A 15,284-nucleotide genomic window follows, 5' to 3' on the forward strand; every position below is an offset into this window, starting at 1 on the left:
TTTAAAAAATTGTTAATTAGGCCTTGATGAAAATTCCATCCAGAATCGCGACTGATAAAGGAAAATGTTACAGCAGAAAACATACCGAACACCTAACATGACTTCTGAAGGTAGGGGAAAGTTCCCATGCATTGTACTAAGTATTTCCTATACTTCTCAATAAATATGACTCCGCAATATATTTTAAAAACTGGGCAATTTTCACTAGTGTTCAAAGTATGGGTGCGATGAGCCTCATTTAACGAAAAACATAGGCAAAATTTAGTCATTACGAAGCTCGAGACCGTGCAAAGAGTGCAAAGCATGGGCACTTTCCCCTACACTTTATTCTATCCATTTTTAGGGAAATTTTAAATTTTATTTAACTTCTAGATCTAAAATCGAACTGAACTTTGAGGGTTTTACTTCTGCAAAAAGAGCTTACAATATATAAAAAGAACTTGATGTCGATTTGAAATATTCCAGTGATCACCAGTGAGATTCTTCTTCACCTCAAGACTAAAACACCTTTTTAGTCCAGAGCTTTCGGTCCGGATATGGACCTTCTGCAGTGGTCGACTAAGACTATGTTTTTTTGTCGACCACTGAAAAAGGTCCATATCCGGACCGAAAGCTCTGGGCAAGATTAAAAAGGTGTTTTAGTCTTGAGGTGAAGAAGAATCTCACTGGTGATCACCGGAATCTTTCAAAATCAACTCATCACACCAGTTCCTTACCTAGAATTTGATGTCTTTAGATGGTTTTGACCAGACAACATTATACAATGCCCGCTTCGTTATCCGGATGATTGGGAGACAATATGACAGATGTCCGATTGGTAATCCGGATGGATTTTTTTTGAATTTTTCAACGTCTCGAAAATATAATTAAAGGTTTTTTTTCTAGAATTACAATAAAAGTTTTAAAGAATCTTAAAAAGACATAATTAGAGAATTCTATGTCATTATACTACATTTATTAAAAAAAACTTCACATGATAATTCATTTTCACTGCTGAACACACATGCATACATGACCTCAAAATGATTTTAAATGTAACCATCGATAACTCGTCCGGATTACACCGATCCGGATTAAAGAGCGGGCACTGTAGCTCTCAACCCGATTAAAATCTTAAATTCGACCACTTCGTGAATTTTTCTTTGCCGTTATAGGGGTATGGGGTCTAAATAAAGCGAGAGGGGGGTAATTCGATACATGGCATCTTCCCCTTAATCCCTATGTTTACCACCAAGCGGACTAGATGCCTGGTAGGCCCCGGTACACTTAGGTGAGTGATTGAAGATTGGGTAACCAACCACAATGGGAAGTCACGAACCCAAGGGTAACGAACACCGGATCCTGGTCCTACTAGAATGGGTTGGACGAGGGGCTAACAACTCCTCCCCGTAAAAGCAAGATTATTGGGAAAACTTGGAGAGTCGCCAGAACTAGAGAAGGTTAGTGTGAGAGGCACAGTCCTTTAAAGGGATGTTGCAGCCACCTAAGTAAGTAAGTAATTAAGTTATAGGGGTATCTGGGCTAGATTAATAATTTCAAAATAATATGATGAGTATCTCGTATTTAAGCCTTGGTAGGCTCTACATAGATTCTGATCAGGAAACAGAAAAATAATTCAGTTTTCCGCAATGAGTATTCTATAACAATATGACAAAGTCATATGATAATTTTCATAGTAAACTCTTTTGCTGAGCAAACCTGTAAACAAGTGAATATGGAACTAAAGAGCTGTATAAAGCTATCAGTAATTGATATGAATCTGGTTTACGAATATTTTTCACAAATTTACCACACAAAAGTTTTAAAGATTGTATGACATTCTCATAGAGTAAGAGAATCGTACACAGAAAAAATATTTTGTAAAACTGTTCGTAAATGTTTGTGAACTCTCATTGGGGACTTACGAAATGCGAAAACATAGAAATGACGTTTCTTCTCCCCGTGAGACATCAGAAATTGCTTCGGTTTTTGTTACTTTTTGCTCCATACCTTTTGTTACATTTTACCCCAAGTGGTAATTTTTAATAAAAGGATTTCTGGAGAAAAGAATATTTGTAAAATTCTAAAATAGATAGTGGTTTCGTATTCAAGGAGTCCGAATCACTTAGGAAATATTTACCAGTGCATCAATTTTGGAAAATAAGTAGGTCAAAATTGATATCTGCTGTAAGGAAAACATTTTAAAAATAGGACTAAAAATTACAATATTTTTTATTTTCTGAAATCCTTGTTCGAATTCTAAGTAACTTACGACTTTGAAGAAGGTCTATGGAAGCCATCTATGGAAAAAAATTAAGCCGCTATCTCTTTTATCTTGGAAGATATTGAATATTCAAATTTTCAATTTGTGACTTTTTGCCCCAGTCTCCCCTATACCCTGAAAAATTAAAATTATGATACTGTACATCATACAAATATCCATTGTAAATCTGCAAACTCTCAGGGGTAAATGTGAACATCTTATTCCCTTCTGAAAGTTAATTTTGTGTGCACACAGAGTTTTTTTTTTAGCAAAGTATGTACACACTTTTAAAAGTGTGTACTTTGCTAAAGAGGTAAAATTAAGAAAATGCAAACCAAACACATTTTTCAGTGAATTTTTCTTCAGTTTTGAATTCATTCAGTATCATTAAAATTTGGCGACAGAAAATAATTTAGCATTATATACTAATTTAGTCTGAATTATTGTATTTGGGAATAAATGAAAAAGTATTGTAATTATTCCTTGTCAAAAAAAATCACAATACTGACCCAAAACCTGAAGGGGGGATGATAATTTGCTAGATTAAGTAAATATCGACTTTTTACGCATTCTTGCGCCATTTATTCACTGAGAGAAATCCGAAAAAGTTAAAATAACATTCCGGAAATGTTAATTTTACCCTGCAGTATTGATCCGAAATCAGTGTAAATATTACCCTTTTTAGGTGTATTGAGGGTTAAAGTTACCCTTTTTTCATGTTGATTTTACCCTCAAAAGGTGTAAAATTAACATTAAAAAATGTTGATATATTTTTACACCTAAAAAGTGTTAAAGTTATGAGGAAAAAAAGTTAATCGCACCCTCTTTTTTTTCTCAGTGTTGTGATACTCTTAAAAGAATGTGGCCTTTGAAAAATATCTAAATTAGTTATAAAAAGTACAGCTGTCGTCTAGTCATCATACTCACTCTCATTAAAATATTTTGAAGTCGCCCTAAGGATCTGTTTTCGCAACATGACTCGAAATACCTCGATTTCGAACTATTATTATTCTTTTCACGAAATTGATTTTGTTTTTTTTTTACAAATTGTAGAAATAATTCCAATTGGGTCCTTCAGTTCCAGTTGAAAACAGAATTTTTAGTAGGATATCAATAAGAATCTCATCCATCATAAACTGATATAGGTTTATCACTGGTTTGTGTCATCTCTCAGCCGAATGTAGTGATATGTTTGCGTAGAGAGCTTTGTCATGTGATTATGTTGTTCTGTATGAATGTTTTATCTTAATTATTGCTCCCTCTTTAACATGTGCATGTATATGGGATAATTGAGAGATTTTGATACAAATGGGGAAACATTAAAAATTTATTGTCCACTGGGTTTGTCCGTCATTAGACCAATTTTCACCCCTCTAGTCACTTTTCATCAAGCCTTCATCTAACATTTCAGCACAATTCAACATGATATTCCTTTTCAACCAATTTCCTATTATTATTTATTTAAGCACTATAAACAGACTTTCACTTCACATTATATCAAATTGAGTATATTTTTTTTTATATACAACTTTCCTGTATTCGATTTGATGTTGTGACAACTTCTGGTCGAAACCTGTACTCATTCAGTGATGATGTCACATGAGATTGATTTGGACTCAGCAATCCAACACCAAGTGGCAGCGGAAGAGCCTGTCCCATGGGGCTACAACTCGTAGAATTCTTATTTACTCTACCTAATGTTGCATAACTCTGTGGAGACGAAAAAGAAAAGCAAAGAAGAAAACATAAAGTTTAGCAGGGAAGGTGCCAAGGGCCAAAAGTTCAAGACTCTGACTTACAATTTGTTTACTAGGCTTAAACGTGTAGTGATGGATGTCACTACTCGAGCCACCATTCACAGACACTAAACTAGCACCGTCTCCTATACGGTCATCATCCAGAGAATCACGCTGAATGAGTCGCGTTGAAGGACTCCGAAAAAGGGGATTCTGCATGGAGTTTTTAAGTGGACGTCTCTCTGCAAAGAAAACATGAACTTACTGTAAACAGCTGAACGCTATTTCCTTATCAGTAAATCGACCAAGACCGGTCAAATTGACCGATTTAAAAACTTTTTTAAAATTAAAACATATTTAAATGGTACCATGTTGCTATCAAACTTTATTAATTTCTTGAAATGTGTATGTAATATATTTTTCAGTGTTTAAATTTTTGTCTTTTCCCCTTTTCCGAGAAAAATTTGATGAATTTCTTAGGAGGAGATGAGGCTAGTTTGAATTGTGGGGCTAGATTGTTATACGAGTTCTTCGCCTATTTCTAAATTAAGCTGGATCTTACGACTAATTTATTTAAATCGACAATTATTTTGTCTATACAAATAACATCATGCTAAAGCCTAGTTTCCATTAGAAATATGCGAAAAAATCGTTTAACAATGTAGGGTGGAGTAAGTACTTTTGGTCACTATAAGGTTTCATGTTCTTGTAATTTTTATAATTTTTATTTAAATAAAATGAAATTTTGTACAAAGATACCTTAAAGCCGTTTCTTCCTAATAATCCAAGAGAATTCCCTAATTTTTTTGGATATTTTATTGAAAAATGCATTTTATGCAACTATGCATGTTTCAGTACTTTTGGCCACTTTGTAGGTACTTTTGGCCATTGTGTGTAAGCACTTTTGGCCACTTGTTTCCAATAGAATTTTAATAAAATAACAGAAGAAATAGCTTTCGATTACTTTCACAAATATACAGCAAAAAGTCCTATTCTTGTTTAACTCTAATTTTATGTGATTATTAGAGTATTTTAAACGACTTTTTGCACATTTTCTATTTGATGTAAAAATCAATCAAAAGTCACGATTGTTTATACTGAAATCCGCGAGGTGCGCCACGTGTAAAATGTATGGGAAAATGAATGGCCAAAAGTACTTACACAGCCGAAAAAAGTAAGCTCTTTTAGCCACATCCGATTTTCATTTAATTTTTTAGAAAATCTTATTAAGGATGATATCACAATAAAATTTAGTTGATTAACAAATGGACTTTCATTGAATAACATCAAATATTTTCATCAAAAATATGAAATAATGCAAAACAATTTCTCTTAACGTTAACAAGTTTCTTAAGAATCCCATGTTTTTTTAGTGATTGTTTACCTTGTCGAGAATTTCTTTCAATAACTTAGAATTAATCAAGTCGATACAAAATCAAATATGGTTTTCTGATTCTTTAGATTAGTAGTCACGAAATAAGACCCATTTTCTTGTTCTAAATAAACTCATAATTGCCTTACAATATGATTTTACTTTAGGTGGCCAAAAGTGCTTACATGGCCAAAAGGGCTGACTCTACCCTAGCCCTATTTCCCCCTACCTACAGCGGTCTATTATGAGACCGAGGGCGCTAGGAAAAACGACTAAAAACGGTTGGTAGGTTTAGGGTTAAACCAGTTAACCAATAGTAGAAGGATGACAAAGACCCTAAGCATTTTGGAATATTTCTTTCAGGGTGTTCAAGACCTCTTTAACCAATTAAAACTTATATCGATTGAGAAATATGCTTCCTAAAACCAACTTAGTTCAAGAAATAAATATTTGATTTTCTTAAAGAAAATTTAGAAAGCTCATTACGAATACCTATCAAAAAACTTTATAAAACCATTGAAGACTCAGCATCCATATTTCAAGAGGAATATGAAGAATAAATTCAAACTAAGCTAAGTCCGATTGACCTTCCATTTAGTTTATTGATTTTCTAAACTTTTATATATGTACTTAACTCTTAACTCTCAAAGTTCTAGCCAATCAAAAAACGCAATAAAACTACTTTTTTGGATTCAATTTATTTATTTATATCTGACTCAGAAAATAAAACAAAAACCACCTTGTACATAACCATTACATTCACAAATATTCTCGTTTTCCTCTTTGAAGGTACTATAATGAATGTCACTACATTTCAACATAAATTATACGAATAACAATATTGATAGGACCATAATATTTCGTATAAGCAAATTGTAGTGTAATAGGCAATGGTTTATAACGCGTGACTACGCATTTGATAATTCAATACCACGTTTATTATTATTGCATTCCATGAACGATAACATTTACAATTTGCATTGGAGATATTTGATATTGAAGAAATTGTAATAAAGTTTTCATTGTTGACATCATCCAGTGCCCTATAGGAAATGTTCTGATTTAATACGTATAAGATTTAAAATATTATACTTATTTTTTTTATATTTTTAGGGAACTACTACTACTACTAGTAATTATAAACTAGTAGGGAAAGTCTTTCAGGCTTTGCACATACTCTGGCTTCGACCACTTTATATTTTTTACACATTCCTTAATCGAATATGACCTATTTTTTCAGGAAATGTGTGACTTAAGGCTGGCTATTGAAATATAGTATATTGCTACTAGGTTTGATTCACAAAACGAATACAGGAAAAATATAAGGTGTGAAGCCAGAGTGTGTGCGAAGCCGGAAAGACTTCCCCTATTGAACTTGGAGAAAAAGGTGTAATTTTTCAGATGTGTCTATCCACTATTTTTTCTCTTTTCCAAGACAAATTTGTTGAGTATCCTACTCTACCGCGGTTTGTCATTTAATCGAAAAACAACCAAAACAGGTTAATTTCTTTTTAAAATAAGGAAAATATTAAATTAAAAAACCGAAACATAATTAAAAAACAATAACTTGAAGAACTTGAATTATCTCGAAAACTATAATTTATAGATGTCTTCCTAATAGCTTTATCTGTACGGAACATAAGTTGAGAATGAGGAAAGTTGGATTGAAAGCGCACAAATTCTTTGTGAAAATCTATAACTTCGATTATTTAGAAAACTAAAAGTGATAGAAAGTTTTTCCTTTTTGCCAAATGTACCGACAAATTCATGAATGGATCGATTGAACTTCAAGTGTATTTGCAAAAATTTTTCAGTTTTTCACAAAAAAAAAACATTTTCTCGAACAGATAAAAGATTCATACATAAATAAATAATAAAAGAAACAAACAAAATAATTTAAGAGTTTAGTAATACAGTCGAAAGTTAAATATGGGAAACAGGGGTAGAATTAGAGAGAATATTAAACAAACTACTTTTTATTATATTTAGAGTAATCAAATCCCTCTCTATTGATTGAAATATTTATCAATCTGATTCAAACAAGTTTTTCAAAAATTATAGGCAACTAAAAAATTCATTTACTGAATAATTGTGCCTCGGGCTCCCCTATTAGGTCTAAAATTTAGTCTTTGCGAAGCTTGGGATCGTACGTGCACTTTCCCCAATATGCTGGCTGGCCCGTATTAGCTCATGGCCGCCATTTGTACAATCCAAAACCAGAAAACGTGTTCGTATTTAGCGGATCCAATTAATTGAAGAAACTTTTAACTGTTTCTAAGAGTACACAATCAATGGGTCAAATGTCAGGGCCCAAATGGACTTAAGCTGATCCTCGAAACGATTTAAGGATTTGATCAATAAAATTGATGGAAAATACCTCTAATCGATGATCCTAACCCCTCAGTGTATGACAGTTTGGGATAAATATTCTCAAGGATCAGTCTGAGTGTATTTGGGCCCTTAGGGCACTCGCTTTATGATGCAAGCGTTATCTGGCGTCAAAGGTATTCAAATCTCATGCAGTGAGCTTCACTGTACTTGATTTCCCAAACGTAAGACTGACAACCAATCCCTGTATAAAAAAATAATAATAATCCATGTTTATAAATCCTGTATCCGGGAAGGCCTAGTTCCTCCATGCAATGTTGTGCCCATCATTATTATTAAACTAATGCTTACACAGAGAAAAAAAATACCCTAGAATCAATACTTTTTTGGGATACTTTTGGTATTAAAAGGGCTCCAATACCTCGTGGTATTAAATTCTAGGGTATTTTGGGATTAAATTCAAGAAAATCTCTGTCATTGATTTAATACCATAAAATCATTAAATTTCAATCGCAATGAGTATTGATTCTATCCCATTTTGGTATTGATTTTATCCCATTCTGGTATTGATTCTATCCCATTTTGGCATTGATTCTATCCCATTTTGGGATTGATTCTATCCCATTTTGGCATTGATTCTATCCCATTTTGGGATTGATTCTATCCCATTTTGGGATTGATTCTATCCCATTTTGGGATTGATTCTATCCCATTTTGGGATTGATTCTATCCCATTTTGGGATTGATTCTATCCCATTTTGGGATTGATTCTATCCCATTTTGGGATTGATTCTATCCCATTCTGGGATTGATTTTAGGGTATTTAGATATTAATTAAAAAAATATTCCTTGGAATCAATACCTCGTTAGTATTGATTTTAGGGTATTGTGGTATTAATTTTATCCCATCCTGGTATTGATTTTAGGGTGTTTTTATCCCATTTTCCGTATTGATTTCAGGATATTTTTATCCCAATTTTCGTATTGATTTTAGGGTATTTTCATCCTATTTTTCGTATTGATTTTCATCCCCCTTTGGTATTGATTTTAGAGTACTCCAGTATTGATTTTTTCATCCCATTTTGGTATTAATTTCATTCCAATGTAGTATTGATTTTCGCAAAGTCCAACCAAGAATCCATTTTTTTGCATCGGCCGAGATTCGATCTCACAACTTTGCAGCAAATCTTCACTTGAGAGTCGACGCCTTAGCCAGTTGCGCCACGGGACTGCTTGAATTTCCTTTATTACAGCACAATGAGTTTCTAATTTCATCCCATTGTGGGATTAATTTCATATAATTTCAGTATTGACTTTAGGGTACTCCAGTATTGATTCTATCCCACTCTGGGATTGATTTTATCCCACTCTGGGATTGATTTTATCCCACTCTGGAATTGATTCTATCCCACTCTGGGATTGATTCTATCCCACTCTGGGATTGATTCTATCCCACTTTGGGATTGATTCTATCCCACTCTGGGATTGATTCTATCCCACTCTGGGATTGATTCTATCCCACTCTGGGATTGATTCTATCCCATTTTGGGATTGATTCTATCCCACTCTGGGATTAATTCTATCCCACTCTGGGATTGATTCTATCCCACTCTGGGATTGATTCTATCCCACTCTGGGATTGATTCTATCCCACTCTGGGATTGATTCTATCCCATTTTGGGATTGATTCAATCCCACTCTGGGATTGATTCTATCCCACTCTGGGATTGGGATTGATTCTATCCCACTCTGGGATTGATTCTATTCCATTTTGGGATTGATTCTATACCATTTTGGGATTGATTTTATGCCACTCTGAGATTGATTCTGTCCCACTCTGGAATTGATTCTATCCCATCGGGAATGAGAATGATACCTTAATAATATAAAACTGATACCATAGTATCGTAGAATATATACCTCAGTGGGATAAAATCAATACCCTATAGTCCTTTTGGAATCGGTTTGGGAAGGAGGATGGTAATGACGTGTCTTGTGCGAGTGTTCTGTATTTAAAGTGAAATCTGAGTGTATGCTGTCTTTTGCCTGGTTATTAGTGCAAAAGGGCTGCAGTGGATACAGTGTACACACCAGAATACCAAAATGGGGTAGTCAATATCAAAATGGGATAGAATCAATCCCAGAGTGGGATAGAATCAATCCCACAGTGGGATAGAATCAATCCCAGAGTGGGATAGAATCAATCCTAAAATGGGATAGAATCAATCCCAGAGTGGGATAGAATCAATCCCAGAATGGGATAGAATCAATCCCAGAGTGGGATAGAATCAATCCCAGAATGGGATAGAATTAATCCCAGAGTGGGATAGAATCAATCCCAGAATGGGATACAATCAATCTCAGAATGGGATAGAATCAATCCCAGAGTGGGGTAGAATCAATCCCAGAATGGGATAGAATCAATCCCAAAATGGGATAGAATCAATCCCAAAGTGGGATAGAATTAATCCCAGAATGGGATAGAATCAATCCCAGAATGGGATAAAATCAATCCCAGAGTGGGATAAAATCAATCCCAGAGTGGGATAGAATTAATCCCAGAGTGGGATAGAATCAATCCCAATCCCAGAGTGGGATAGAATCAATCCCAAAATGGGATAGAATCAATCCCAGAGTGGGATAGAATCAATCCCAGAGTGGGATAGAATCAATCCCAAAATGGGATAGAATCAATCCCAGAATGGGATAGAATCAATCCCAGAATGGGATAGAATCAATCCCAAAATGGGATAGAATCAATCCCAGAATGGGATAGAATCAATTCCAGAGTGGGATAGAATCAATCCCAAAATGGGATAGAATCAATCCCAGAGTGGGATAGAATCAATCCCAGAGTGGGATAGAATCAATCCCAGAGTAGGATAGAATCAATCCCAGAGTGGGATAGAATTAATCCCAGAGTGGGATAGAATCAATCCCAGAGTGGGATAGAATCAATCCCAGAGTGGGATAGAATCAATCCCAAAATGGGATAGAATCAATCCCAGAGTGGGATAGAATCAATCCCAGAGTGGGATAGAATCAATACCAAAATGGGATAGAATCAATACCAAAATAGGATAGAATCAATACCAGAATGGGATAGAATTAATACTGTTTCCTAATAAATAATGACTTTAAAAAATCAATGCTGCAATGGGATTAAATTAATCCCACGAATTCTAAAATTCAATCTCAATTTGAGATAGAAACAATACCATTTCCTCCTCAAAAAATTAATTTCATAAATTTAATACCAATATGTCCTAAAAGTAATCCCAATATTTCTTAACTTTCTTCTAGAAATTAAAATCAATCCCAATATGCACCTATTTTCAAGAAAATTTGGGATAATTTTGGTATTGAAATGGTGGGATTAAAATCAATACCATGGGTATTGAATCTGGATACTTGAAAAATTTTCTCTGTGTAATCATATAATCCCTTCCAATTATCTGTATACCACATTCGACCATATTTCCCCTTGGATTTATCCTCCCTACATATTAAAACGAATTCCGATTTTCCATGCGGTTTAATTCTGATTCTTTCAATTTCACCAATTGTGTTTGATGAATTTATCCAAAAAGCCACATTTGGTCCATGTCAATTCTAATTAATTGATCAGCCTCTTTGTCCCTATGACCCACTTTTGAGGCAATTCGCAACCACAGCGGTATCACAGGGAAAAAAGGTATATAGTGTATCGGTAATATTGGGGGACAATATACGCACCATATTGATTAGGTATAACATCAGGATCAGTGTCATCTCCATCGGGAGGCTCTGCTGGTATTTGTGGATTGGAGTGCAGGGCTTCACACCCAACCAGTGGTGTTACTGTGGCACTGCCTGTTCTTGCATGCGGTGGCAATTCAATTTGACAGTCTACCGTTTGCGTAACCGGAAGTTGTAAATGTTTGGCTGATTTCAGATCTACCGCCGAATTCCTGTTTTTGTGGGGAGACCAGTAAAGGTATTCTCATTATCAAATATTCATCGTACCTCCCTTTCGTTTGGCGGTAGCAATTTTTCACAAAACTAATTGCCCCGTATCACACAAATTGAGCGATAAAAATACTTACTTGCTGTAATTGCGGCGATATAGAGCAATTATGACACAAAAGACTACAGTAAAAAGTATGGCAGCTATTAGGGCTAAACCAGCTAAGACGGGAGATAATTGCACACTGACACTTGATGGACCTGCAGATGAGAAAGACAATATTGATTTTTTTTAACCCATGGAAAGGTGGAGAAAATCCTCTATTTTGTTGGTGCTGGTACATGCTGGATAAACATTATAAAATGGCAAATTTGAATATGCAAAACAATAAATACAGATAAAAAATGGTAAATTTTTGGTCCTTTATTTTAGCTTACCCTGTTATTCGATTTTTTTTTTCTGAACGAAAAATGCAAAATTCATGTATTTTCATTGCTCGAATTCTGTAGAGTGAGAACACTACATATAATACCTGAATTTTTCGATACATCGAAATTTAAATTCCACACCAGTATCACGTAAGGGTCATACAATTTTGAGGAAATAATGTTTTGTGAAAATTAATGCAAAATTTTTCCATCTTTCCGTTAGAAGAGATAAAAATCAAATTCAGGCGGTCCTTATTTTATAAATGAGTCGCATACCAGATCATTAACATTAACTTTTTTTCTCTTCATTCACCTCTGATAAGGTTTTTCCCTTTGAGGCTACAGTAGACTATCGCTCAATCGGCTCTTTTTCAATCGGGCGAAAAATTTTGTTGCCAATTTTCACGTTTAATTATGAAACAAATTTACTCAAATTCATTGTAGTTTCTCTTATTTTATCATGATTCTTTATAATTAAGCGCTTTTTGTGGAATTTACAAAGGCTTTGACGCCCAAATCTATCGATAAATTGGATGACATTTTGCCCCATATGCCCGATTGAGAGAGAGTCTACTGTATAATGTCTTTCTCCGAAAATCACATAGATTAAGATCGCTTAGTCTCTTTTACCGTCTACTGATAACTGCATTAAGGGTTGTGCCAGGTTGTGCAGTGATCGAAACAGAACAAGTGCGACTAGTTGGTGATATCAACATAAGAAAGGGAAGAATTTTACTAGTATATCATTGTCAGTTTATCATGGAGGAGTTGGAGGAACTACCATAAAAGTCAAGTAAGTAAACACTTGCTCGTCCACAGCGGTTGAAACCCCGTTTGTATTCGAATTTACATCATAGATGTATCTCAGGGCGGCATCGATTTCTCTTAAAAACGTTCCTAGTGTTATGCTGTACGTTACCCCTTTGCGAGGGATATCGTAGAGAAGATCAGTCCCGGGAGGGCAAAGGCAAAGTGGGCACCCAGCAATCCTGGGTTGAGTAATATAACGAAGGGGAGATTGGCAAATAGTTCCATTGCCTCACTGAAGGTAATGTAAAGAAAGCTAATAAAAGGCATCCGGGCCATAAGTAACCGGAAAGTTCGGCCACCCTTATTTGAGCGCAGAATATTTAAGAGTTATTCTATGAGGACATCTCCGGTAATCGCCAATGGAAATTTTGTTTCACCTCAAGAAGAAAAACAAATTTTCTGTCTTGCCCGGAGCTTTCGGTCCCGGATGTGGACCTTCTTCAGTGGTCGACTAGACTATGTTTTTTTTACTTCCATTTGACCACTGAAGAAGGTCCACATCCGGGGCCGAAAGCTCTGGGCAAGACAGAAAATTTGTTTATCTTCTTGAAGTGAAACAAAATTTCCATTGGCGATTACCGGAGGTGTCCTCATAGAATATCCATCACGCCAGATAATTATCCTACAATTTAAGAGTTAATTCATGTTGGATCGTCACAGGGAGTAAGATCGTTAGGTGGAACTCTGAGAATTCTAGAGAAACCTCTGGCGGTTAAGGCGTTCATCCACGCGATTGACTTCAGTGGGCTTATGCTCTTACAGATTCTCAAAAGCCAATAAATCGGTTGCTATTTAGGATTTAGAAACTTTCATAAACTGAGTTAAACGTATAGTCTAAAGACCGCATAAAAGAGAGGCGTGTACAAATTCACCACTTCTAGTCTAAATCCGAGGCAGAGCTGGCACACTGAGACACCGTGATATAGAAGAGATCGACCATCTTGGGGTTAAGATATAATGAAGGAAGAGAGAGTACATAATGGACCCAAATAAGCGGTCTGGGTGCAGTGGTTTTTAAAAGGTTATAAACTGGTTCATAGACAAATCTTAATTATAGAAGCCATGAGGTCGGCTAGAAAATCATTAATCGTTTATGTATCTTAATTTGAATAGTGGCGCGTAACAGGTTAGAGTGGCGACGGGTCCTGACTCAGCCCAGGACCAGAAATTGGTTGTAGCGCCGGTTAAAAAGTAAGTAAGTACACAAAAAAGGACACAATAGGGAAATTCAGCTAAAACTTCCTCAAATAAATTCGGAAATTAGTCCTGTAGGGGAATTCAGTAATAATATAATATAATATATAGTAATAACCCAGCTCTGTTCCTTTGTGGATGTGTTCGTCCTCCATGCCCCCTCCTCGTGCCAAATGATAGCCTTATGCTAGTGGTTTTTCATTTTTTTTATTTATTTATTAAATTATTTACTAATTGCATAATTCTACTGTAAACTACTCGATTGTATGAGTGGCATATACGACCTATTGAACCAGTGTTTCTGCCGTTTACCTGGGGAGGCCGGTAATGGTAAGGCGTCGGCAGGCGCAACCAAGGTTACAGAGTGGGAATAAAATGTATCTATCTATATGACAAAGTCATATGACAAATTTTCATGGTGAATTCAGGAACAGAATAAGATTAAAGCATAGTGAACATTGATTAGCCATTGGAAAGAGCTCTATGAAGCACTTAAACTGAAATGTAATGGTTATTCGATTCTTCTTCCGAATTTACCAATTAAAAGAAATTAAATTTTCCAATTGACATTGTCATACTATTATGCCCTAGACAGACTTACGACTTAAGCCGAGTCTTAGTGGAAAATTATGCAAATATAGTTTAACTAGTTTAAACATTGCATTGTCGCAAATATAATTACGCTAAGCCGTCTCTCGGCTAATCCTTAGGTCTATCGAGGCCCTTACAGAATTCCCCTACTGGCCAAATATTTTAATGCTAACCCAACTTCCGCGTTCGAGTATTTTGCAAAGTATTGCGTACTTGGTCAGCCCTTTTTGGATGATGCTTTAAAAACCCCAGCATAAATACAAATAAAAATGTATACTTATATTCTTTGGCAATTTTTTTGGCCTTTATACAGCTATATAGAACAGTCAATAGAACTATATACAGGGTAAACTCGAGTTTTCAGGAAGTGTACTTCCCTCAACAGAGCGCGTTGAATAAAACATGAGTCGGTTTTAAATAATTATAATGCTGATAGGAAACAAAAAGGTGTATCTGTTGTGGCTGTTATCACGTAAAGCTTCCTTTGAAATTTATGGTGAAAGGCATGCGAAAGCAATTCTTTTATACTGCAGCAATTTACATCATGAATAAGATCTACATACATCCAACAATTTAAATCAATACACGTGCCCAGAGAACCCAAAAAACACATATATCGACGGCAACATATAAGATA

General features: G+C 35.2%; 1 protein-coding gene across 1 annotated transcript in view; it reads right to left on the reverse strand.

The window, feature by feature from the left end:
- Positions 1–3,269: 3,269 nt before the first annotated feature.
- LOC129810085 (hemicentin-1) overlaps positions 3,270–15,284 on the reverse strand; it is a 140,440-nt gene continuing 128,425 nt past the window's right edge. Inside the window, exons 15-18 of the mRNA XM_055860342.1 lie at positions 11,764–11,884; positions 11,414–11,628; positions 4,042–4,220; positions 3,270–3,952 (exon numbers count right to left, since the gene is read on the reverse strand). Coding sequence (XP_055716317.1) covers positions 3,761–3,952; positions 4,042–4,220; positions 11,414–11,628; positions 11,764–11,884 — 707 coding nt within the window. The 3' untranslated portion in view covers positions 3,270–3,760. The remainder of the gene's footprint in view (positions 3,953–4,041; positions 4,221–11,413; positions 11,629–11,763; positions 11,885–15,284) is intronic.

The sequence above is a fragment of the Phlebotomus papatasi genome, chromosome 1 (genome assembly GCF_024763615.1).
Source record: "Phlebotomus papatasi isolate M1 chromosome 1, Ppap_2.1, whole genome shotgun sequence".
Taxonomy (NCBI): Eukaryota; Metazoa; Arthropoda; class Insecta; order Diptera; family Psychodidae; genus Phlebotomus; species Phlebotomus papatasi.